The sequence below is a fragment of the Anoplophora glabripennis genome, unplaced genomic scaffold (assembly GCF_000390285.2).
Source record: "Anoplophora glabripennis isolate ALB-LARVAE unplaced genomic scaffold, Agla_2.0 scaffold141, whole genome shotgun sequence".
Taxonomy (NCBI): Eukaryota; Metazoa; Arthropoda; class Insecta; order Coleoptera; family Cerambycidae; genus Anoplophora; species Anoplophora glabripennis.
The window spans coordinates 673,190-697,507 of NW_019416312.1; the positions used below are offsets into that span (position 1 = coordinate 673,190).

The 24,318-nt window shown below is 30.7% G+C and overlaps 2 protein-coding genes across 2 annotated transcripts in view; one reads left to right on the top strand and one right to left on the bottom strand.

Annotated features, from left to right (window-relative positions):
- Positions 1–791: 791 nt before the first annotated feature.
- LOC108904361 lies at positions 792–17,462 on the top strand. Its single transcript, XM_018706881.1, has 3 exons — positions 792–898; positions 12,204–12,468; positions 17,120–17,462. The coding sequence occupies exons 1-3, from the start codon at positions 868–870 to the stop codon at positions 17,277–17,279; spliced, it is 456 nt and encodes a 151-aa protein (XP_018562397.1). The 5' UTR covers positions 792–867; the 3' UTR covers positions 17,280–17,462.
- Positions 17,463–22,901: 5,439 nt separating this feature from the next.
- Positions 22,902–24,318, bottom strand: part of LOC108904353 (sodium channel protein Nach-like) — a 32,110-nt gene continuing 30,693 nt past the window's right edge. Inside the window, exons 7-8 of the mRNA XM_018706871.1 lie at positions 23,398–23,507; positions 22,902–23,134 (exon numbers count right to left, since the gene is read on the bottom strand). Coding sequence (XP_018562387.1) covers positions 22,902–23,134; positions 23,398–23,507 — 343 coding nt within the window. The remainder of the gene's footprint in view (positions 23,135–23,397; positions 23,508–24,318) is intronic.

Genomic DNA, 24,318 nt, shown 5'->3' on the forward strand with positions numbered 1-24,318 from the left:
TCATGTTTTGAAATGCTGTTTTTATATTGTTTACTTATAAGAGAAATGGACCGAGAAATTGAAGCGGCATAGACAAAGACGGATTGTCGGGGATTAAATTTTAGCTACCTGCTACAATTTAGTACAATCCAATCGCACAAAGTTTTTTTAAAAGTACACCTCATCCTATACCGATAATACATAATATAAAAATATTGAATATAAGCACCAGTACTACATTTATTTACGATTTGCATACATAAGCTTTTATTGCTCTCTTTCATTTCTAAACAGACTATAATTGCATGACACTTAACAAAATCAAAGTAGGTACGTGATTTGTAATTTTATGGAAGTTATAATATGTCAAGTGTGTCCTTAGTGTCTATATAAAAAAATATTTACTTCATTTGTTGACAGCATGAAAAGTGGTTTAATGTATTAAGGAAATTTTTTTAAACTTATCTTGTACACTTATGCAAGTTATGTTATTTCTACGCTACATAAGTATGTATATTATTTTTATTTAATCCACGCCTCAAAATATTGTCAGAGGTGTACGTATTTAATACAAAGAAAATTACTGTCAAACACGTCATGTACTTGATCCGCGCTGAGAGATTGTTCGGCAGCGTACATTTATATTTAGATTTGTTTTTGAGTCTTGTTCCTCTATTGTTGAATTTAGAATATTCAAAAGTATATTCATTGAATATTTCCGTTACGTAGTTACGTGGCATCACCGATCTTATAAAAAGTAATAAATCCCGCCGATACTTTCAATAGTTCGAAGATAAAACATTTTTGTCTTATCTGTATTTAGTGATAAATAAATTATTGTTTATTCTCTGCCATTCGAAATTTATCGTTGTGAAACCAAGTATTCAAATGGCTATTTTGCACAGTGCTGTCATTTTTGGTAAGTTTTATATTTTATAAAGATACGACAGTCGATAAGTAATCGATAAAACAGAATGCTTTTTTAGAAAGGAACGTATACTTCATAACAAAATTATAATAAATATTTAAAAGCGCCTTTTTCATCTTTTGTTGTTTTTTCTTCATTTCTGTGTGTACTAGGTATAATTTTAATATGATTATCTTTCGTAATTTTAACTAAACTTATCCTAACGTCATTAATTTAAGTATCTCATTAAATTTAATACTAACAAAGCGTAAGTTTATAAGTACGTACTGGTAAAAAAACTGATTACAGATTTGTATATGCCCTTTATCTGTAAATACCAGATATATTTATAGCAATTACTTCATTGCAATAATATATTTAGTAATAAATAAGTCCTAGTAAAATAAATTTCATCTCTAGGTATACACGTGAAATAGGTAAATATGGTATATTTCACATCACAAAATATTCCAATATTGGCATTTCTTAATTTTCACTCTTAAACCACGTGGAAAGCAATTGTGAAATAAAATTATTCTATTCATTATGTTTTTTGCTACCTGTTAAAGAAATAAAAGAAGAAATAAATAAACATTTGTAATAAAGGAATCAATGTACAGTATTTTTTATGGAAGTATAGTTGCCCATTGAAAAAGCGCACAAATAAAAATTTAAAAATACGCGTCTCCACATCACATCACTTAGTTTATCTTTACGTACATTTTACATTTAAAACCTAATTTGTAATTTTGTAAACTATTTTCGAAACTATAATTACTGAAACAAAAACAATTTTTAACTTGTGCTAAAAGCTATCATACGGTGCTAGATAAACTTTCCTACAGGGACAGAAAAGTTGTTTTTACAGCATTTCAATCAAACTCAACAACAACCCTCATTAATTTGTGGTCGCTAGATTGAAATGGGTGTATTCCTCCTCCCTTACTAATTAAAAAGCTGTATAGTTTGCTCTACCCGTATCACTCTGGATCCCTGCATAAAAATATTAGTTCGGTATGCCCCAATGCTCATTGAATTAAGGATATATTTAATTTATCCTTTAAAATTTATTTAACTATGACCCAAATTGTCGCTTCAGGATGTTACAGATAATGTAGGCAATATCTAGGGAGGTGATATACGTCGTCAACTTAACACAAAACGTTCTTAACAATATGTATCAATAAAATCCTTTGTTTCTGAGATCCAGCGAGTCAAATGTTCATCTGAAGCTCTAGATTTTCTTTTATAACTAGAAAATTATACTCCCACAAAATTGGAAAGATGCTGAAGTTCATTATTTGCAACGTACTAATAGAAGAAAGAATTTTTGAGGTATATCTTGGACGTCACTAAATGACAGATGATCACCTCATCAAAAATAATTATACTAGCAATAGGTATTACAGACTAACTTTTTTTGAGATATTCGATAAACAGTATTTAAAATAGTTAAAGGTAAAGAAACCGTCAAGATTTAACTGAATTTGGTTTACCTTGTTAGCTTTAAATGTATTCAAATTGGTCCGCCCTTGCTTCTACACAGATTTTCGAGATAATCAATATACTTCTAAATTTTCCCTGCATCACTGTCAATTTGATTTAAACTGGTAGTGAATGAGTAGTAGTAGGTTTTCTGTTCAAAACTTATTAAAACATTTAATTTAATTCAGTAACTTACGATTTGGCAGATCATATTGTCACGAAAGATTTCTCAGCCTTGCAACCTAATAACCAAACTTTTCAACGAATTTATCAACCTTTATGTGGAATTGGTACAATGAAAAAAATGGAGAGAAAAATGGAAATGAAAATCGTGAAAATATAGACGCTGTAATTTTGAACGAAATTGAAGATAACAAATACAACCACACACAAAAAAAAGTCGAAACCCAAGAGAGCCACTTATCTTTTCCGAAAGGAATTCGATGCGCTGAACACGATCCTGTAGTCAAAATTCATGACTTGACAACAAATTTCGGAGAAAAGTGAAGTTTTTGGGTGAAACTGATCCAAATATGGGTCAAAACAATCATATTTAATTCTATAATTAAGTATAAAGAATATCCACAAGTACGGAAAGAGTCGCGAATATGCCCCGTTTATAAAAAAGGGACTAAAAACGACATAACTAATTATCGGCCCATAGCTATTATAAGTAACTTTTCAAAAATTCTAGAAATTTTCTTACACAATCGACTTTATTTTCATATTGAAAAATCTATATCTCCGTACCAACATGGATTTATGAGTGGTCGTTCAACTACCTCAAATCTAGTTGAGAAAACCCAATTTATTGCTGAAGCTTTGGATGCAGGAAGTCAGGTTGATGTTGTGTATACCGACTTTTCTAAAGCTTTCGATCGGCTTGATCACAATTTATTAACTTTGAAATTGGAGTCTTATGGTATATCTCCTGCTCTATTAACTCTGTTTAAATCCTATTTTAGTAATAGGTACCAATTTGTGCAGTATCGAGGCTTTCAATCATGTAAATTCCATCAATCTTCAGGAGTTCCGCAAGGGTCAATTCTGGGACCACTGTTATTTATTATTTTTATTAATGACTTAACTGAATGCCTCGATGTCAACTATTTACTATATGCGGACGACCTGAAGTTATTCTTGGAAGTTAAATCATCTACTGACTGTACTACATTACAAGATAATCTTGACAGATTACACAATTGGTGTTCATGTAATAATCTACCTCTGAATGTAAGTAAATGTAAATTTATGACTTACAGTCGACGCAAAACTAATCTAGATTTTGATTATAAAATTGGTGAATCTTTTTTAAATAGAGTTACGCAATTTACTGACCTTGGTGTTACTTTCGATACCAGATTATCGTTTGACGACCACATTAGTTTAGTAACCAAATCTGCTTATAAGAATTTAGGCTTTATTTTGCGTAATTCTAAGGACTTTCAGAACGTAAAGATTCTAAATATATTGTATGCAGCATTTGTGCGTTGCAAACTTGAATATGCATCGGTTGTTTGGAGTCCCATTTATAATATCTATAATATTCATTTAGAGAAAGTACAACGGAGATTTTTAAAGACTATTCATTTTATTAGTTATGGATTTTATCCTCCTCGTGGTACACCTCAAGATTTATTGCTTTCTTGTTTTAATTTTAATAGTCTCTGTCGTAGGCGAATTATGTTTTCAATTATATTCCTTTTTAAAATCATAAATAACACGTTAAATGCAGACTCGTTAGTCTCAAGGATTTTATATCATGTTCCTAGACTTAATTCTAGATTTCACTCCGTTTTACAATTACCCACACCTCGTACCAACTTACTAATAGCATCTCCCCTATATCAAATGATTTCCAATTACCAGAAGTATGAAGATCGACTTGATATATTTTTTCATTGTATGAATGACATAAAAAAATTGTTTGTCTAGTAAATGTAATCCTTATCTTGTATATGTTTGTTAGCTTATTTGTTTTATCTGTCTGTTATTGTTTATCCTTAAGTTTTTTGTCTGGATTTTATATTTTGATTGCTCTATGTTATGTAGTATTTATATTTTTATATTTAATGTTAGTTTGTCTTTTTCTTTTAAAATTTAGTTAAGGTTTTCTGTTTTACCTTATCCTATAATTGGGACTTTGTCCCGTTGGATATTGTAATTTCTAAATAAATAAATAAATAAATAAATAAATAAATAAATAAATAAATAAAATAAAACTGATTTTTTCCTAAATTTTGTCCAAATATATCAATTTTGTAGTACTTTGAGGCGCTGAATGCGATACCTTTAGGAAAATTTACCCATGACCTCGATAGTTCTCAGAAAGTCCACTATTTGGGTGAAAATTGGCTCCAATATGGGTCAACCATTTTCGTAGTATTTTGAGGCGCTGAATACGATAACATGGTGAAATTTATCTCTGAGCTCGATATTTCTCAGAAAACCAAAAATAGTGCTTTCTTACGTACCTGAAAATTAAAAAAGTAATCACTAAGAACTTCATGAGAAACTTAAAGCTTTTACCTCCAACATCAAAATAAAAATTCCAAAATTATTGACCACTCTGTTTGATAAAGTCACATCTTTAGGATTAAAATTTGAAAAAATTCATCAAATTTTAAAAGTTAGGCGAAGTTGTTGGATGAAAACATACAGGCTGTCTACTATTATAAGAGAGCCACTCCTATGAATCTCGCTTAATATACGATGCACGTCAAAAATCTTTATATGTTTTTGTTGCATTTTTTTGGGTCATTATGATCGTAAAAACAAATTTGAGATCCATGATCAACTTTATGAGAAATCATAAAAAACTGGAAAAGTACAGAAAGTTTAGGGCCGTTTAAGTTTTTTATTTTAAGAGATAGAGAAATTTTATTTTTATAAAATTTCATGGCAAAATTGATATCTTTCACCTAGTGCAAACAGATTTTTAAAATATTGTATGTAATTTGTTGCGCCCTCTACGCGGGCAAAAAAAAATTGTCATCGAAGCAGGCTGTGGCTACAAAAAATTGCTTGTTTTTTCCTCTTTCATGCGATATACTACATGTTGCCTGTATCTTTTATATTTATTACATTTTTTATAATTTTAGTATAAAAATGTAAACATTTTCGTGTTAACGTAGAAATTGTTGTAGACATGTGTCAACTATAAAAAAATTAATAAATATAATGAATACACTTCTTTTAAGCAAAATACACATTTTTATAATATTGGTTTTTTACTTTAGAGAAAACTGAGCCTCCAACATTGTTCTTGCACAGACAAAGTAGCTTACGCTAAATGTAGTACGCTATGAAAACAGATGTGTTATCCCAGTAATATCATTATGTAACAAATCGTTTATTGTTATACTTAGTTTATACATAACTGTTGGTTTGGAAATTGGTACAGTTAACTGTGATTTGAAAAACTAAAAATTTTGAATAATAATGATATTTTCACATATTGAGAAGTGTAATATGTTTGTATCAATGCAATTTCAATTATATTCAAGCACTTGCGGAATGTAGAAAACCTGCGCTATAAAAATCAGGTGTTAACAGAATTTTAAATTAAGTAAATACGAAAAATGAGCAAAACAGTGAGAGATTGAAGTGAACTACAATTTAGAGCAGGATAGTGCAAGAAGGATATTACGAAAAAATGGTTTCAAATGGTATAAGGTGAAAAAAGTGCACCTCTTGAACTTGAGGGAGGAAGATAAACCGAGATTTGGGTTCTGTAGATGGTGACAAGAAAGAAATAGAGAAAATTGTTTTATATGCAGAAGAATTTTGCTGGTCAGATGTGCTTAATTTTTGTAACAATGGATTTTTTAATAGGTACATTTACTTCAAATGGACTAATGGTAATTTACATTGGCACGGAGAAACTGAATTTCAACAAAGGTTTTCAGTAAATGTTTGGGTTAGAATTCTTGATACCAAAATCATAGGACCTTACTTCTATGATGGTAAACTGATATTGCAGATTCTTAGCTTCAAAAAAGTACATTATATTCATAAAATTGTTTGTAGTTGACCTTTTTAAAACAATTTCTATACATTAATCTACATTTTTGATACCAAAATTATAAAAATGTACCTAATAAATATAAAAGATAAAGGCAATATGTGGTACATCGCATGAAAGAGGAAAAAACAAGCAATTTTTGTATTCACAGTCTGCTTCGATGACAATTTTTTTTGTCCGCGTAGACGGTGCAGCAAATTACACACGATACTACAAAAATTTGTTTACACTAGGTGAAAGATATAATTTTTGTCATGAAATTATATTAAAATAAGTTTTCTTATATCTTAAAATAAAAAAGTTAGACGGCCCTAAACTTTCGGTACTTTTCTGGTTTTTTTATGATTTCTCATAAAATTGGCCATGGATCTCAAATTTGTTTTTACGACCACTAAGGCCTCAAAAAATGCAACAAAAAAACAAATAAAGATTTTTGACGTGCATCGGGTATTAAGCGAGATACATAGGAGTGGCCCTCTTATAGTAGACAGCCTGTATATTGACTTCAAAATAAAGAATGAAGACAATTAAGCAAAAATTTTTACGAACTAATGAATAATGCTGGTTTTGGAGAAACCATGGAAAATGTTAGAAAATATAGAGACGTAAAGTTAGTCACTAGATGGTATATGATGCAAACTATTATATTTTAAAGACAAATTTTCACAGTTGTACAATTTTTGATAAAAATATGGTTATAATGAAAATGAAACAATTAAACATTACATTTAATAAACCTACGTATGTAGGATTTAGCATATTAGTTATTTCTAAAATAATTGTGCATAATTTTTATTGCAACTACATTAAAAACAAATTTAATAGTAAAGCAGAATTACTGAACACCGACATTGATTCTTTAATAGTATATCATTTCTTTGTTGACGACATATATGAACAATGAACATATTAATGATATTAATAAATTAGTAGTATTACTTTTTTAATTTTCAGGTGTGCAAAAAAAGCACTAATTTTGAATTTTCTGAGAAATATCGATGTCAGAGGTAAATTTCACTAATGGTATCGTATTCAGCACCTCAAAATACTACGAAAATGATATATTTAAACAAAATTTAGGGAAAAAATAGTTTTGACCTATGTTTGGGCTAGTTTTCACACAAATTTTTCACTTTTCTCCAATATTTGTCGTGAAGCCATGAATTGTAACTACAGGATCATATTCAGCACATCGAATTCCTTCGGAAATAATATGTGGCTCTCTTGGGTTTGGACTTTCTTTTGTATTTAGTCTGTGTAGTCTAACAGTAAGTACAAAACAAGTGGCAAGACCTCACAATATGAACCATAGAACAGTTTGGTGAATTCTTACAATTATCTGCGTTATAATAATAATAATAATAATAATAATAATAATAATAATAATTCCACAATTTACATATAAAATAATAATAATAATAATAATAATAATAATAATAATAATAATAATAAAAATAATAATATTTCATTATTATCATAATTGTTATATACATGGTGTTCCAGGAATAAATACAAAAAATTAACTACCTACTTATTTAACTCATCAAAACTTTTTTCCTAGTAATTTTTTTCGAAAACTGTAAATGATTTCTGTTATTCGTTATACTGTTAATATAATAATACTTTATGAGAAATCTGAATTATTGGTATGTGTATCCTAGAAGTTATTGGCAGTGTTCCTCCTACTGATCCAACTGTTCTCTCTTTGCCTTAGGTGAATAATAACATGGAATATTGTTAAAGTAGACTAATCAGTTAAAAGTCAGAAGGAATTGTAGTTTATTTCTTAGTACAAATGATTTCAGTGCAGTACGGAAACCCGATGAAATACCGCTCCGTCTGCTTTACCTATTTTTCATCGAATCACAATCCTTCCGCGTCAGTACTTTATTGCAAAAAGTGAATATCCCTTTAAGTTGAATGTAATGCAGTAAGATTCAATACGGTACAAACTATAGCGAAGCAAGCTGAATTTCATTTATGTCTCTCGGCAGATTTCAAAGCGCATTTCATTTTATTCCATTGAACTGCGCCTACTGCTGTCTGCACGGCTACCATCATGCCTGTTACTGCGAGGAATTGTGTTAATGTGTCTGTCGATTTGGTCTTAGATTTTTCCCCAGTGATTTATCTTCACAATTAGGGCTCTCGATATTTCTACAATATATCATTAACCGCAATCACTTGAATTGCACTAAAAGCAATTTTCAATCGGAGTGTTGATTCTGCTCTAATAAATCGAACAGCTAGTTGCGAATAACATATAATTCCTCCTCGTGAACATGCGCTTATAATATTCTGCAACACTATTAGTGAAGTGAATTTCATTCAAACAATACATTTTTGGTAAAAATTTAATAACGTACATTTTTCAATATTTGGAAAAAGATAAATACCTTTAAAACATTATTTGTATGTCCTCTAATAACAGGTACACAAATTTTTTAAACAAAAAAGCTTTATTTAATAAAATAAAACACGTAAAAATCCCGTATTCTTGCTTTCTATTATCACACTTGACAAAGGTTAATCACGTAAAAAGCAGTTGCTACAAACAGATCTGTTTCTTTCCACAATTTACTAGGAATTGTTTCATCAGATAGCATCCCTTCTCGTATTGAATTATAAACATAACAGAAAAAATATTATATATAAATATCAAACTTTAAAAAGAAATGACATTTTGAAAAGTCGTGGGTTTTTCTCAGTTTAACTTAATATCCATTCATAACTTTATCCTCTTTCTGGCAATAATGACAACTATTTTTAATTTGATTGATAATTCCATTTGGAAGTTTTTGGGTTTTTGGAGAATTTTGATTAAATGAGCGGGTTGGGTACAAAAAAATATTTTTTAAATGTCTACATTATCTTGCCACCCATATTAAACAATACTTAACAAAGTGCTAGTAGGCACTGATTTTGTAAGTTAACTGTAATTTAAGTTTGATCTTTAAGTCATTGTACCTGCCAATTCTTAATGAGTATTTACTACCACATGTTACTTCATTTTTCGATATGCATACACACACATACGACAAATTAGAGTTATTTACAACATGCCTAATTTTATTGAGATAATTAGTAAAAACAATCAAATACAATAAAAATTGCTTGAGAAGTTACCAAGTTGATGTTATTAAAGGACCCCGCACAAATCTTATGGAAATTGGGTCCCGGTCAAATTCGCTGAATTTTTGATATGTGATAGAGTTCATCATACTGGTCAATTGTCTCAATGGCCACAAAGCTCAAAAATGGATAGTTTGGCCGGTACAGAGCTTTAAAGCTCCGAATATCCTCCACGGATTTATGTATATGCGCAGTGTGTATAGACTTATGAAATAGCCTATTTCATTTTTTTTATTATCTAGGTCTATATCTTTGAGGTTGCTGAATTCAGATCTGTTATTAGATTTTCAAAATTGACAGTTGGCAGCTGTCAAATAACTGTCAATGTGCTATAATAAAGCCAAAAACTTGTTTTTTATGTTTTTTCTTTCTTTTTTTTTTAGTTCGATAAGTTCAAAGACGATATCAAATCAATAACAATGACTATCGGCAGCTGTCATTTAGCTGTCAACAATTCTTCAAAGTCCGGTAATAAAGTCAAAAAATTATTTTTTGTTTATAACTTCAAGTTTTTTAGATAAGTGAATATAAATATGATAATATAAAATTATGTAGTCATCAGCTTACAGCTGTCAACAAGCTGTCAACTAACTGTCAAAATGCAATAATTGAGCAAGTAACTTATTTTTTGTGCTTAACTTTGTGGATAACAAATCAAACATGATATAAGTTTATGACATCACTTTTGAACTCAGTGATCTAAGCAACTTAAAGCTTTTTAAAAAAAGTAACTTTTTGACTTTATTATTGCATTTTGCAAAATCAAATAATTGACATACTCCACTTGTCTTATTGCTGTCATTTGTATGCTACTGTCCATTAAGTATTATTCGTACCTAAAATTACATCTTAATTTAAATTGTATGTACATAAATGTGAGATGGAATGCCGAGACTTCCGTTTTTTAGGGTTACATGAAATCAATTGTTTATGGAGAAACTATAAACACCTGTTAAGAACTTTGGCAGCAGGTTTTAAATGCTGCAAAGTCATTTCGCATTAAGGATTTATACTTTACAACAAGACAATCTTTTAATAACGCGTTGATAAATGTATAATAATATTTTTAAAATTGGTTTAAAATTGGTTTAATTGGTTTTTCAAGAACAAAACTATGTGTAAACTGTTTGTCAAAACAAGATTGCAAATTTTAATTTAAAAAACAAGCAAAAATTTATGCATTCATTGTACAGTTACCATTTTTTATAAAATAGTTACAATAGTTTATAAAATAAAATATACATTTACGTTTTTTGAACAAAGAAATCATTTTGATGGAGATTAATTAAATTAGTTAGACATAATTATTTATGAATTTCAATTTGTGTTGCTCCTGTTAACAAGATAATTTTCTTATTTATTCTTCCTTATATTTTCATTAAAAAATTAATTATTTTATGAACATTAGGTACCACAAAAATAGATATTTTTCCCATTTTTATGGCAAATTTTCCAATCTCTTTGGCGGACATGTATATTATTGTGTTATACATTTCAATTATTAGAGAAAAAAATCAAAACCAGATTGCTGGTTATCACCAACCATGTTGTCAACTTCTCAAGAATTTTGTCGGACAATAAGATACTTTCATTTCAAATCTTATTACCAGACCCTCCCAGAAAAATCAGCTTGCTGGTTGTCACCAATCATAGTGTCACCAAATCGACATATTTGGCATGGGGGACAAACTCAAAATACCAACATTTTTGTCGGACAAATTTTTTGGGGGGTTTAAAAAATATATATCTTTCATTTAAACTTAAAAAAGAGTGCTGATCATAACATTCCATGTTTATGCCAGATTGACATGTTTTCCTGAAAATCACGGGGAAACTTACCACTGTTGAATTTTCTTCGTAGTCAAATCTTGGGAGACTCGTCAAACTTAAGCTGCACGCAAAGTTACAGCTTGCTGGTAATCATTTTTTTTTTTTACGTGGGCCCGTGGACTATAACTCGGATAAAGTGTTTTCCAAAAATTCTAAATAAAATTCCCCATTCTGTCTATTGGGCAGAATAACAGGGCCAATAATAATGCGTTGTATTTGATTGTTTTTTCTAATTATTTCAATAAAATTAGGCACGTTGTAAATAACTCTAATTCGTCGTATGTGTGTGTATCCATATCGAAAAATTAAGTAATAGCTGGTATATCTTCTCGTCGTCAAAAAGTCAGATACAGTGACTTAAAGATTAGACTAAAATAATTACAGTCAACCTACAAAATCAGTGCCTACTAGCACTTTATTAAATATAAAGGCAAGGCAATTTATATCTTCTTTTAGCTGTGAATTTGTGATCATGATTTGAAACTATAGACTATAGATACTCGTTTAAAATTCGAGAGTGCCATTGATTAGTATTTGATTGAAAAAACATTTGAGGTAATTAATTATATACATTACTTATATAGGTTCTAACAGACTTCTAGAAACATGTATTAGCTCGAAAAGAGAAGCTTAACCCAAGTTATTATTTAAAAATAAATTACTAACTTGTCATGCAAAGCAACGACTGTTTATAAAAAACACATGTATACTTATAATTAATGATTTCTCTAAAAATATAGTTTTTCCTATTTTATTATTTATTAACAACCTCAGTTTAGTACGACCATTTTACATTAAATCTAATCTGAAAGACAAATATTTTAATATATTTCCATTAATTTACAGCCTCCATCCTTGTGGCAATAGTGTCAGGTTTTACAATAACGAATGAAGACCCTATTTTACCAATCCAGCAGATATTAGACGATAATTCCTTTTTAAGGACTTTTCCCAACAATGAACAAGAAATTGTTAAGTGCCCTGAAGGTACTCATTTAGACAAATCTAGTTATATCTGTCACTTTGACGAAGCCAGTTCTGGTAAACCGATTTCACCTTTTGGAGTGTGTTCATCTGGAATTGGAGACTTTTCAAATCCTGAAAGCTGCAGGTAACTAAAACCATAGTTTAAACCATCCAGTTTAAACAGATGTCTAAGTATTTTATTCAATAACCGTCGTTTCATGAAGTCAAGCTTTCAATTAATTGATTGATAATTTTAAATAGCAGCAGGTAGTACTGCCTAATACAACTTGAACTAAGATAACGTATCTATGTAGTTTTCCTCCTGTTACTTTTTTATTAGAAATCTTGTCTTTTAATATTTGGGTGCACAAAATAAGGAAAATATATGCCAAAGTAGCGCTCCATAAATTACTCGAATGAGCGTTATTACTCTTATATCTTGAAGCGCTAACTGGAGCGTTACAAATAGATCGTGGTGAAGGAACACGCAAAACTATACGTATAATGAAAGAACTCCCTGAAGGAAAAGGATTACCAACCACATCTACTTGAACATCTGCAGCTGCAGGGCAAACTAGTTTCAATATTCCCAATATCATCGCACCAATGGTTTCGAAAATAGATATGCATCGACTTTATTAGAAAATGTCTTCTGAAATTGAATTTGGTTAGAGATATAACATGTAGGTATATTTTGCAACGCTCGGGATCTAACTTTAAACAATGAAGGAAAGACAATATTAATTTTACGATTTTTCCATAAATAAGCTCGTTTTGGGCATATTTAATAATAAATTTTATGCATATTACGTTCTAGTTATGCTGCCATGCAAAATTATAAATTACTTATATTCCTCTAATTTCGCATTAATTTATTTTACATTAAAAGTTACTGTTCCATATATCACCATCAACATCTCTTATACAAAAAGATTTATAAAGTAATGAGTATACCGAGGTGATTAAAAAGGAGTTCCTCAAAATAAATTTTCGACAAAAATGTTAATTCAAACTCCTAATTTTTTAAATTCGTTTAAGAAATAGAGGATGTTACAGCCTAGTGTCAATCCAAAAATTATGAACTTTGAAACAAATGAATGATTGGATGAGACCTCATTAAGTTCTCTTTTAAAATGTGAACAGATCTGGAGTTAACCGATATTCGTAAATTCTCTAAGAAAATCTTGGAGTCATATGCGTCTTATTAGTTAGCTTGGAACACTTTATATTCCAAATATCCCGATAAAAAGAAATATAAATCATTAAGATCAGATAATTTAAATGGATGTTCTATAGAGTCTCTACTTCCATTCTATTCTCCAGAGTCAATTATCTAAAAATTGTCGAGCATTTAAAACAAAGCGTTTAGAAGTTAGTTTCAAAAACCGTCGTTTCATAATTCAGTTGTTTTATCAAAAAATTTGCAGATTTTTTATTCAATAAAATTTTCTCTTACATTTAATTTCCTTATTACTTTGATTTGTTTATTATGTTACTATGTAACCATATCGATTCATAATCATTGGGATTTACATATACAGGGTGTGCTCCTGTAACACTCCCGCTGCCAATATCTCCGAAATGAAGAAATTTATTTTAGTTCCGAAAATTGAGGTTGTTAGGTTTCTCGAATAGCTTCAAATTGTAGTTAGATAGTTCAAATCCTTCTGTATAGATGGTGTGGCGATACTAAAAAAAATTTTGATCCCTGGAACGTGGAAATGCAGTATAATGTTTTTCCCTATATTTACTTGTTTTCGAGATATGTCCACTTCAATACGCAATGTTTGATATAACAGGAAAATATATTATTTTTTCTAAATCACACCGAGACAAAATATTCTTTTAAAATATTGTTATAATGGCTTTACTCACACCACATACTAACTAACAAACAATAAATTATAAAAAGACAAATGAATCAACTACAGAAAAAAAATTGTGCAATGGTAAATCGTATAACTAGTATAGTTAAATTGAAAGACCCAAATTGATAAAACTGTAATTATTGGAAAACTAATATGTGTCATTTGTCATTGTTTTATTTTAAACAAATGACATAAACCACCTACGACTGCATTTTTTAATAACATTTGATAAAATACGGTTCGTCTCTGCCCCTTATAAGATTTACCAACTAACTTAATATTTTAAACTATAATTAATTCCACTATAATATCGCACACGATATTAAGCTTCTCTTTAAAAGTACCTGTTTAGGGATTTTACGGGATAAAATTTCCTATAAGTTCCTGTGTACGTATCTGTGCCGTATATAGTTTCAGGGAACGACCTAGTAAATTATCTCAAATTTAACCCATTGCTATGAGGAAGTACTACTAAGGACTTTTCATTATTGTATGTTGTTAAAATGCACTTCGAGATAAATGATATAAAAGTCCACTTATAGATAATTATTGCCGAAAGCGGCAAAACATCAATTTTTTAAATGAAAATAACAGCGCCACAAAAAAGTGGCAGGTCCGAAAGACAAGACCATGGTACCTATATGGTTTTGGGGTCGCTGAATCCGAATCCGGTGTCCGTTTGAGACGATTAGCTCTGGTTTAAGGTCAGTTCAAGGTGAAATGTAGAAAATCAATTGTCAACAACCTAAACCTATGTACCTATCTATTTTTCAACTTATGTATCGTTTTGGGGTCGCCGAATCCGAATCCGGTGTCCGTATGATGCGATTAGCTCTGGTTTAAGGTCAGTTCAATGTCAAATGTAGAAAATCAATTGTCAACAAACTAAACCTACGTATTTACACGTTTTTGGAGTCGCCGAATCCGAATCCGGTGTCCGTTTGATTCGATCAGATCTGGTTTAAGTTCAGTTCAAGGTCAAATGTAGATAATCAATTGCCAACAAAGTAAATCTGCATATCTATAATTTTTTGGGGTCACCGAATCCGAATCTGATGTCCGTTTGACTCAATCAGATCTGGGTTGAGGTCAGTTCAAGGTCAAATGTGGAGAATCAATTGAAAACAAAGTAAACTTACATATCTATACGTTTTGGGGGTCGTTGAATCCGAATCTGATGTCCGTTTGAAGCTGCAGGTCTATTAAATACTTTCTAATAGAAATAGATCAATCAGCATACGAAAAATATTTATATAAATATTTTGGTTTTAAACCTAAATGAAAAATTTGATTGGGTTTGAGCAGAGAGAAAGGTTTCACCAAGATATTAAAGAAGGGAGAAATTTGGGTGGCAATGAAACTATCACTGATATTGCTAGTGATACTAGTGACAACGAATATATTCCATATCACGTTGTGAAAAAGACAGGAGCAATATCACAAAAAAAGTAAATTATGTTCGAGATTTGAGCCTGGCAGAGAATGGAGCAGAGTTCCTAATATCACGGCTAAAAAAAACTAAGCAAGCCGGAAAAGTGACAGCTTTTTACTATCAGTACAGGAATAAGGAATATTTTTCTAACGATGAAGAATTTTCCTTAGATTACTACAATGATATTGTTGGATAAATTACTTCAAACATGGATGTTATAAACCTAACGCACATTGAAATAGGAGTGCCATATTTTGAGGATAGTTTTACATAGGATCAAATACGAACAACATAAATGGCTTTACATTTGACCTTGAACTGAACTTAAACCAGATCTGATCGAGTCAAACGAACACTGGATTCGGATTCGGCGACTCCAAAAACATATAGAAACGTAGGTTTGGTTTGTTGACAATTGATTTTCTACATTTGACCTTCAACTGACCTTAAACCAGAGCTATTCGCGTCAAACGGACATCGGATTCGGAATCGGCGACCCCAAAAACGTATAGATACATAGGTTTAGGGGTCATCCATAAATTACGTAAGGGTTCAATGGGGGGGGGGGGGGGTCCTCAACATTTTCTTATCATTCCTTACTTGGGGGGAGGAGGGGGAATGAAATTCTTACGTAATAAAATAATGTAGATTAATTTTTCTATTTTTCTTGGTATATATGTATTTATAATATAACAAATATATTAATAAATGTTATTATTAGAAGTTGTAAAGCTTTTTTTATAATAAAAAAAAATTAATTAAATCATGTAATGTATTACGTAAGGTGGGGGAGGGGGAGGGGGAGGGGGGTTATGAAAAATCTTACGGTTTCTTTACATGGGGGGAGGGGGGAGTTGAAAATGTGAAAAAATACCCTTACGTAATTTATGGATGACCCCTTAGTTTGTTGACAATTGATTTTCTACATTTGACCTTGAACTGACCTTAAACCAGAGTTAATCTCGTCAAACCGATGCAGGATTCGGATTCGGCGATCCCAAAAACACATAGGTTTAGTTTGTTGACAATTGATTTTCTACATTTGACCTTGAACTGACCTTAAACCAGAGCTAATCGTGTCAAACGGACACCGAATTCGGATTCAGCGACCCCAAAACCATATGGATATCATGGTCTTTCGGACCAAGCACTTTTTTTTGTGGGGCTGTGTAATTATTCGAGTAACCACACAAACTCAAGCTCTACCTGAAATAAACAACATATTTTCATTAATTTTCAGCACCTTGTATATCCAAAAACCTAGCATTTCCAGAGACATATTTATAGGAATTATATTTGTTCATTTTCGTCGTAGAATCCGTCATTAAAGTTTGGTTCTGCATTTTAGTTCGTCTTATATACAGGCTGCCCGTTTTTCTAGCCGCACCAGTGATTATGTTATAGGATACAAGGGCAGTCAAATTAGTATCCTGTACATTAAAGTATCTTTAAAAAAAAATTTAAACCGTTTTGTAAAATCATTATTGTTTTTCTAGAACCTTCGTCTCTTGCGGACCATCAGGTGATTTTACCGTAACCTGTTCTGCAAACCTACTTTACAATGAAGTCACAAAAAAGTGCGACTGGCCTACGAAAGCAGGATGTTGCGAATATGTAGAATATAACTCCAGCAGGTTGGTCCAGAACAGCTCCTAAACGAGAAGCTAATTCATATACAGATGCCAAATAGGAACCATCAGTCGCCATAATTTCAGTGTAATTTACTCTATAATAAATTAAATTCAATACGTACAGAATTTGTTCAGGAAAAACTGTAGCGAAATAAAGTTTCGACATATATTCTTAAGAAAAATGTGATATTAAACACTTTTAGTAATATAATATTTATTTAGGTAATATTGTCTTTCGTAGTTATTATTATTATTATATAAAAAGCATTGACGTAAAGTATCTCTGGAACTGTAACAAGATTTTTTCCGTAAACTTAAATCTAGCAAAATTGTATCAATATTTAACTCCTTCATATTCGTGTGGAATAAACCTTGGGAGTGTCAAAAGCCGCAGTACGGATACATTAGTTTAGGAGGTGGTGAATACTTTTCATAAGACATTGTGGCCTGAAACTACACCTGAAGAAAATTGGATTATAAATATATGAGGAGACATCAACAACGGATTATGTTACAGAAACAGCATATCACGTCATCTGAAGCATTAGACGATAAAAGATAGGTATTTCATGGATAAAAAATTGAATACAAAATGGTACATCTCAACCCACGGTTAACTACACAAGTCAGTCCAAGAAAGAAGAGTACTTGAAAAGGTGCTAAATTAAAAATGAGAGATTTAATACAATAAGCTACAAAGGTCCAGTACCTTTGGAGTCATTGCCAAGCGGCTCTCACAAAATATACTTTTTTATGAATTTAACAAATAGGTAGAAAATGAATACACAAAATTCTAGGGCATTTATTTTTGTCTTCGTGGAACCACGATTATGATCTTTATCAATCATAATGCAGATTTACACCCAGTTCCAGAACAGGACAATGAAACAAAACGTCAATCTAACAGAAAGTAATACAATGAATGTTTAAAATATGATTTGAAACTAATAAGGCTGCAATTAAAAATGTCAATGTGGCTGCATTTCTTATTATGAATTCTACATATAAAATATAAATGAGAATTTTGTAACAAAGTTCGAGCTATCTCCAGATGAAATGTTCATGACTGTCAAAGTTCCAGACAACAAATTATCTGATGCAGAGAAAACATCAACAATTTTTAAGATTAGGTTTATTAAAATATAATTGCTTTATAAGTTATACTTATGAGTGTTTGCAGAGATTTGCTCGTAAAAATGATAGACGAGATAGAAGATAAAGAAAGTCTATTGTTTTCTATAAAGTTCAGGACTGTAATTAATAGTCATACAAATAAACGTAAATCAAAATATCATTGATTTCTAAAGATTTTAAAAGTGATAAAATATTTGTACTAGTTTCTCACAGTAAAACAATGAAACACTTCACCCTACTTTTTTGATGCTACAGATGCTACAGGTTTGTGTTGTATAAATAAATCCAAAATATTTTCAGTAGATTGAAACCAATGGCCGAATGACCAAACTTTCTTCTGTTCTAGTCTGGATGTCACAAGTCTCAAAATTGTGTATTTTCTTCAGAATATACACAAGATGTGACAGCGACGTTACAAGAAACTTACAGAGTTGATTTCTCTTGAATCCCTCGTATTCCGATGCCGGTTAGTTTTTGTTCAATATACAGTCTGTCAGGTCGAATCACTTAGGATCGTACAGAGAATATCAATATAAAACTTTTACTCGCCATATTCTTTACTTGATATTCATTCTAATGAAGTTGTTCGGCCCAAATGGGTACCTAGAGATTTACATTTTGGCTTCTAACTTTAAAACGTATCCACGATTTAATGTTAAAATCTTTTACTATTACAGAAACAAACTGGCCCTGATACATATTTTTTCAAAATTTTGGCAGATATTCTATCGGACCGAAAACCTTTTCTTAGATACTCTGAAGATTTGTCTTTAAAAAAAGATACTCGTCGTTAACTTCCGTAAAAGGAACAGTTTTCGATAAATGAGTTTTTGAGGAAGGTGACAACTAGATTTTATTTTTTTTTAATTGTTTCATATATTTAGTGTAACTTTGCCAATTTTAAAAATCATTGTAGGGGTTATAGCTTATGAGAAACAAGTTAAATATTACCTAAAAAGAAACATTTATATAGTACTAAAAAACAAGAAAATGGTAAATGGTAGTTTCCATATAGATTCAACGAACAAAAAAATCGACCTCTTTAATTTTTTTGAAACTTTTATGTGACCCGTTTTCTTGTTTTTCCGAAAAAATGTTTTGGAGCTTTGTGGCGTTATGTCAAAGTTTACATCGTGATAGCGTTATTCCGAAAATGAAAATAATATAAAATATATAAAATAATATATTTTTTCAAGTGGTCGTCGTTTTGACCCAAATCATCCTGTCGAAAGGTTTTTTTTTTTTCAAAATGTGCATAATTTTATCAGCTTTTACCTGTTTTTTCAGAATTCAAATTATTTTAAAACTTTGTGAGATAAATGAGAAAAACGGAGTAATTTTTTTTCAAAATTGATTTTCTTAAAAACCCCACCTTTTATTTTCAACCTAACCTAACCTAACCAGCACATTTTGGAAAAAAAGCCCTTTCGGTAAGATGATTTAGGTCGAAGTGAATAAAATATGCATTTTCATTTTCTGAATAACATTGTCACGATGTAAATTTTGACATGGCTCCACAAAGTTCCAAAAATTTATTTTCGGAAAAACAAAAAACACAAGTCTCATAAAATTCAAAGTAGAACATCCCAAAGTTTAAAAAAAATCGATTGTTTTGCTCGTTGAATCCATATGGAAACTACCGTATATCACTTCGACAAGTTTTGAAAATCAGCTCCCATACACTTTTTTATTCTACAAATGTTTTTCCGGTGCACATGAAATAACATTCCATGACTGTGATGAATCTACTTTTTTACAAAAAATTCAGGGGGTAATAGTGTTATTCTAACCTCTCCTACACACTCCCGAAAGATTAGTAGATACTTCGGTAGATACTTAACGAATACCCTGTATAAAGGCAGAATATGAGCTACGATTACTATAAACGAAATTCTTTGCACAAAATTTGTTTATATCTGTAATGGTTTTTTAGTAATTGATCAAAAATTGTAATTCACTTCCATCAATATTTGAATTATTATAGAGCCCTTAGAAATCGTTTTATGAAAAAATGTTGCTCTCATTTTTCATTTGCTTTGAAGAGAAGGGCCAGCCCTGAAAGTTTGTGGCAACGCTGCTGTATACAATGTAAGTACAATTTTATTGAATTACTCTTAAATATTTACTGATAGTAGTTTTTAAAAAGTATGCATCAACAAAAACATCTAAATGCTGTTATTATCCTCAATATAGAGTTCGTCCGTTACTGGAATTATTTCTGTTGCCTTCATGTCGAATTGATTGCAGTTATGCCCCCTTATTCAGGCAAGCCAATATGTTATTTTTATTGGTCTCGTATACGACGTTAGTCCCTCGTTAGTACTGCTTAGTGGTTTCCTTTTCTTCAAATCATGTCATTATAAGGGTGTTCGTAACGTATAATGGGAAATCAGTATCCCTGCTGCGTCATAAAAATGTTACAGTTAATGTGTTTTATACTTGGTAAAAACCAATTAAGAAATAAATTTTAATTAAGGAACTGAACATTTTTGTTGTAACTATTTACAATGTTTTACCCATTGTACTATTTGTCCTGTTTATAGCGAGATTTTTTAAAATAAATTTTGTTCGTTAATACAAGGTGTCTCAACCAAAAGCAGCTACCACAGATTTCAGATTTTGCTCTAAATGCTTGGGAATTTTTAAATAGGTAATCAGTTTCTTGGAATTGGCAAGAGAAGTCTTCCAGAGTTGCTATCTAGGTCATCTGATTTTAATCATATGCAGGGTGTCCGGAAAGATCATGTCAAAAATGAAGGGGTATACAGGGGAGCTCAAAATAGTTGTAGTACTTCATAACAATTTTTTTCCTATCGGGCTTCATTGTGGAGTTATTCGCCTTCAAAGAAAGAACTTACCATGACAACAATGAAATTTGGGCAATTAAAGTAACTTATTAATTTCCAAGTTTAAACTGATATTCAATGCCTAAAAGATAATACCATATATCAATCGATATATTGTACCATTTTTGAGAAAATCGAAATTTATTAATAACATAGATGTATTGAATCAAAAATACAATATTAACATTTTTGCAAAAATCTTGGAAATTGAGATGACTGTCAACAAGTGTGTATAATTAGCAGTTAGATATTTGTCATATTTTGTCGCCATTTGTTGATTCAATATCTGGATTTTATGAAGAATTTGCAGATATTCATCTAATGTACGAACCTGCAGAATATAATGCTTCTGAAACTGTTCGGATTTACGCCAACCGCTTTCCAAATAGAATAGAATTTGCATATTTGAAGTGACGAAAACCCCCATGCTATTATTCAGACAATACACTAACAAAAATTTATCATTAATACATGAATGGGAATAATTGGAAAATACTTAGTGGGACCACATATCATTGATGACGCTTTAAATGAGGATAAATACCAATATTTACTGCAAGAACACCTTAACCCATTATTGGAAGACGTCCCTTTAAATATTTGAAATAACATGTGGTTTATGCCCGATGGTTCACCACCCCATTTTAGCAGGACAGTAAGGGCTTATTTAAATACTACATTTTCCGATCAATGGATCGGTCGAGGTAGTCCTTTTCCGTGGCTACCTCGGTGTCCCAATCTTAATTCTCTCGATTTTTGTCTTTAGGGCCATCTTAAAAGTCTTGTTTATCAAATTCCTATAAATAGTAGTGAATAATTATTAAATCGCATAATTAATTACATACGCCGACATCATTAGAAATGATCACGTTATTTTGAGTACAGCAGAGGTGTTTGAGCAATTTCAGAAAATGCATTGAAGTTCAAGGTGCACATATTGAACACATATTGAACATCTTACTTAATAGTTCTTTTTTTTCTTTTAATTCTATAGAAATCAATATTTCTACAAAAATGTTAGTATTATAATTTTGATACAATAAATGTATGTTATTAATAAAATTCGATTTTCTCAAGACGGTACAAGATATGGACTGATGTACGGTATACCTTTTTTTAAACAAAGTGAAAGTGGATCATTTTGTCTGCTGCTATAATCTAATCCAGGCATATTGAATATCCGTTTAAACTTGGAAATAAACATTACCATGAGTTGCTTTAATTGCCCAAAATTTCATTGTTGCCATGGTAACGACTTAGATGTTTCAATTGAATTTGTTTTTCAAACTTCTTTCTTTGAAGGCAAATAACTCCACAACAAAGACCGATAGGAACAAAATTTTTATGAAGTGCTGCAATTATTTTGAGCTCCCCTCTACACCCCTTCATTTTTGACATGACCTTTTCGGATACCCTGTAAACTTCAAGTGTCAGTTAAACAAAATTGTTAAAATACAGCTTTCTAGGTATTCGAAAGACGCTTTTTCTGAAAATTATTAATTATTTTCAAAATCCATCCGTCATTTGGTCGAGACACCCTTACAATATGGGTAAGGGTGTCTCTTCGAAATGTATCTATAATTAATCTGTTTAAATGAGTCTTTACATATATTTATTTTCTAGAAATTAACAAGAGCAACTCTTAACTTTTTATAAAAAGGACATCTTTAACTACCATAGTAACTAGTGTTTCCATAAATATGGGAAACATTTCCATATTCTTGGACAAACGAAACGCGTTTTGGTCGTTTTTTAGGTTCAGTGTTGTCCTTTACGTCAACATTTACCCTACCAAAGAGTTTCAAGTTCACCAGAAATCGAAAAATTCCATAGTAAATGATTTCTGCTATTGTTATTAAGCTGCACCCCATGAAAAGGCTGTAAACTCCTCCAAAAGATGCTACAACAAATCGAAATAAAAATTAATACATAATATTTATTGAGTAAAATATGTTTCTTTCTTTAATAAATTGCTAAATATTTCAAAGTGGCCAAATATTATGGACTCTCATGTATTTTTAAAACATTATGTTCTTCAATTTGAAAATGATCACATATTTAAATTTACTCCTGCAGAAATTTCTATTAGCGCCAACAGAAATGCCCTAAATTATCTAGACAATTATTCATAGAGCGTAAAGCATTAAAGAAAGCATCTCTTACATAGCAAGTATAAGGTGGATGTTATAGTGTCCCTCACTAATATGGTTTGTCGATTATTGAGAAAAAATATATTAAGTACATTATATCCATCGTGAACAGAGATGTTTCCACTGAAAATAAAAATATTATGTTATTTTATATACGTACATACACATATAATACAGGGTGTCCCAAAACGACTCATGCCCACAATAAAAAAAATTGAGATAGTATGTGTCCGGGCGAATCAAGAAACCAATATGGTGATGACCTTGTGTTTCATCAAGGTCAAATTAAATGGGACACCCTATGTTTTATGCCGCCAATGATAGAACACTAAATTTTACGTCGGAATTGATCACAAATTTTTATTTGTTTATCCTTGCAGATAATTTGAAGATCAAACTGGTGGTGGTAATGCAAAATAGAATATTATTAACTGCTAACAGCTGATTAGATATCAGCCTTCAGAATGACCTTTCATTAAATTTTGATTATTAACCTAATATGTTAAATTTCAAAATTATTCTCAAAATCTTACTAATAATTTCAATCCAATAATCCTATTAAATTCAATTCCTTTTATATCTATTTTTTTTAAATAAGTTCTACCTTCAAGTTACACCCTTTATATTCTTCAATGTTTGGATTCTTCAAAAATTCTAGACATATTTCATATACAATGTCCTATACCTATCTTCAACTTTTTCGGAAATATTAGGTGTTTTCAAATTTATTGCAAAAATTTACATTAAAAAAAGAAAATTATTTGATTACAGAAATTTGTTACAACACACTCAAAAACTATTAGGTAATACTGTTCATTTATTGATAATGTAAAAAAGCAAAAAAAAAACATTAATGTCAATGTAGGAGATGTTCAAAATGCTCGCCGTGAACGTCTTGGCAACATCCTAACATTAAATAGAAATTTCTTCCAAC

Coding starts and splice junctions, on each gene's coding strand:
- LOC108904361 (XM_018706881.1), top strand. CDS start 868: ATGGCTATTTTGCACAGTGCTGTCATTTTTG. Junction 899..12,203: donor GCACAGTGCTGTCATTTTTG/GTAAGTTTTATA, acceptor ATTAATTTACAG/CCTCCATCCTTGTGGCAATA. Junction 12,469..17,119: donor TCAAATCCTGAAAGCTGCAG/GTAACTAAAACC, acceptor TTGTTTTTCTAG/AACCTTCGTCTCTTGCGGAC.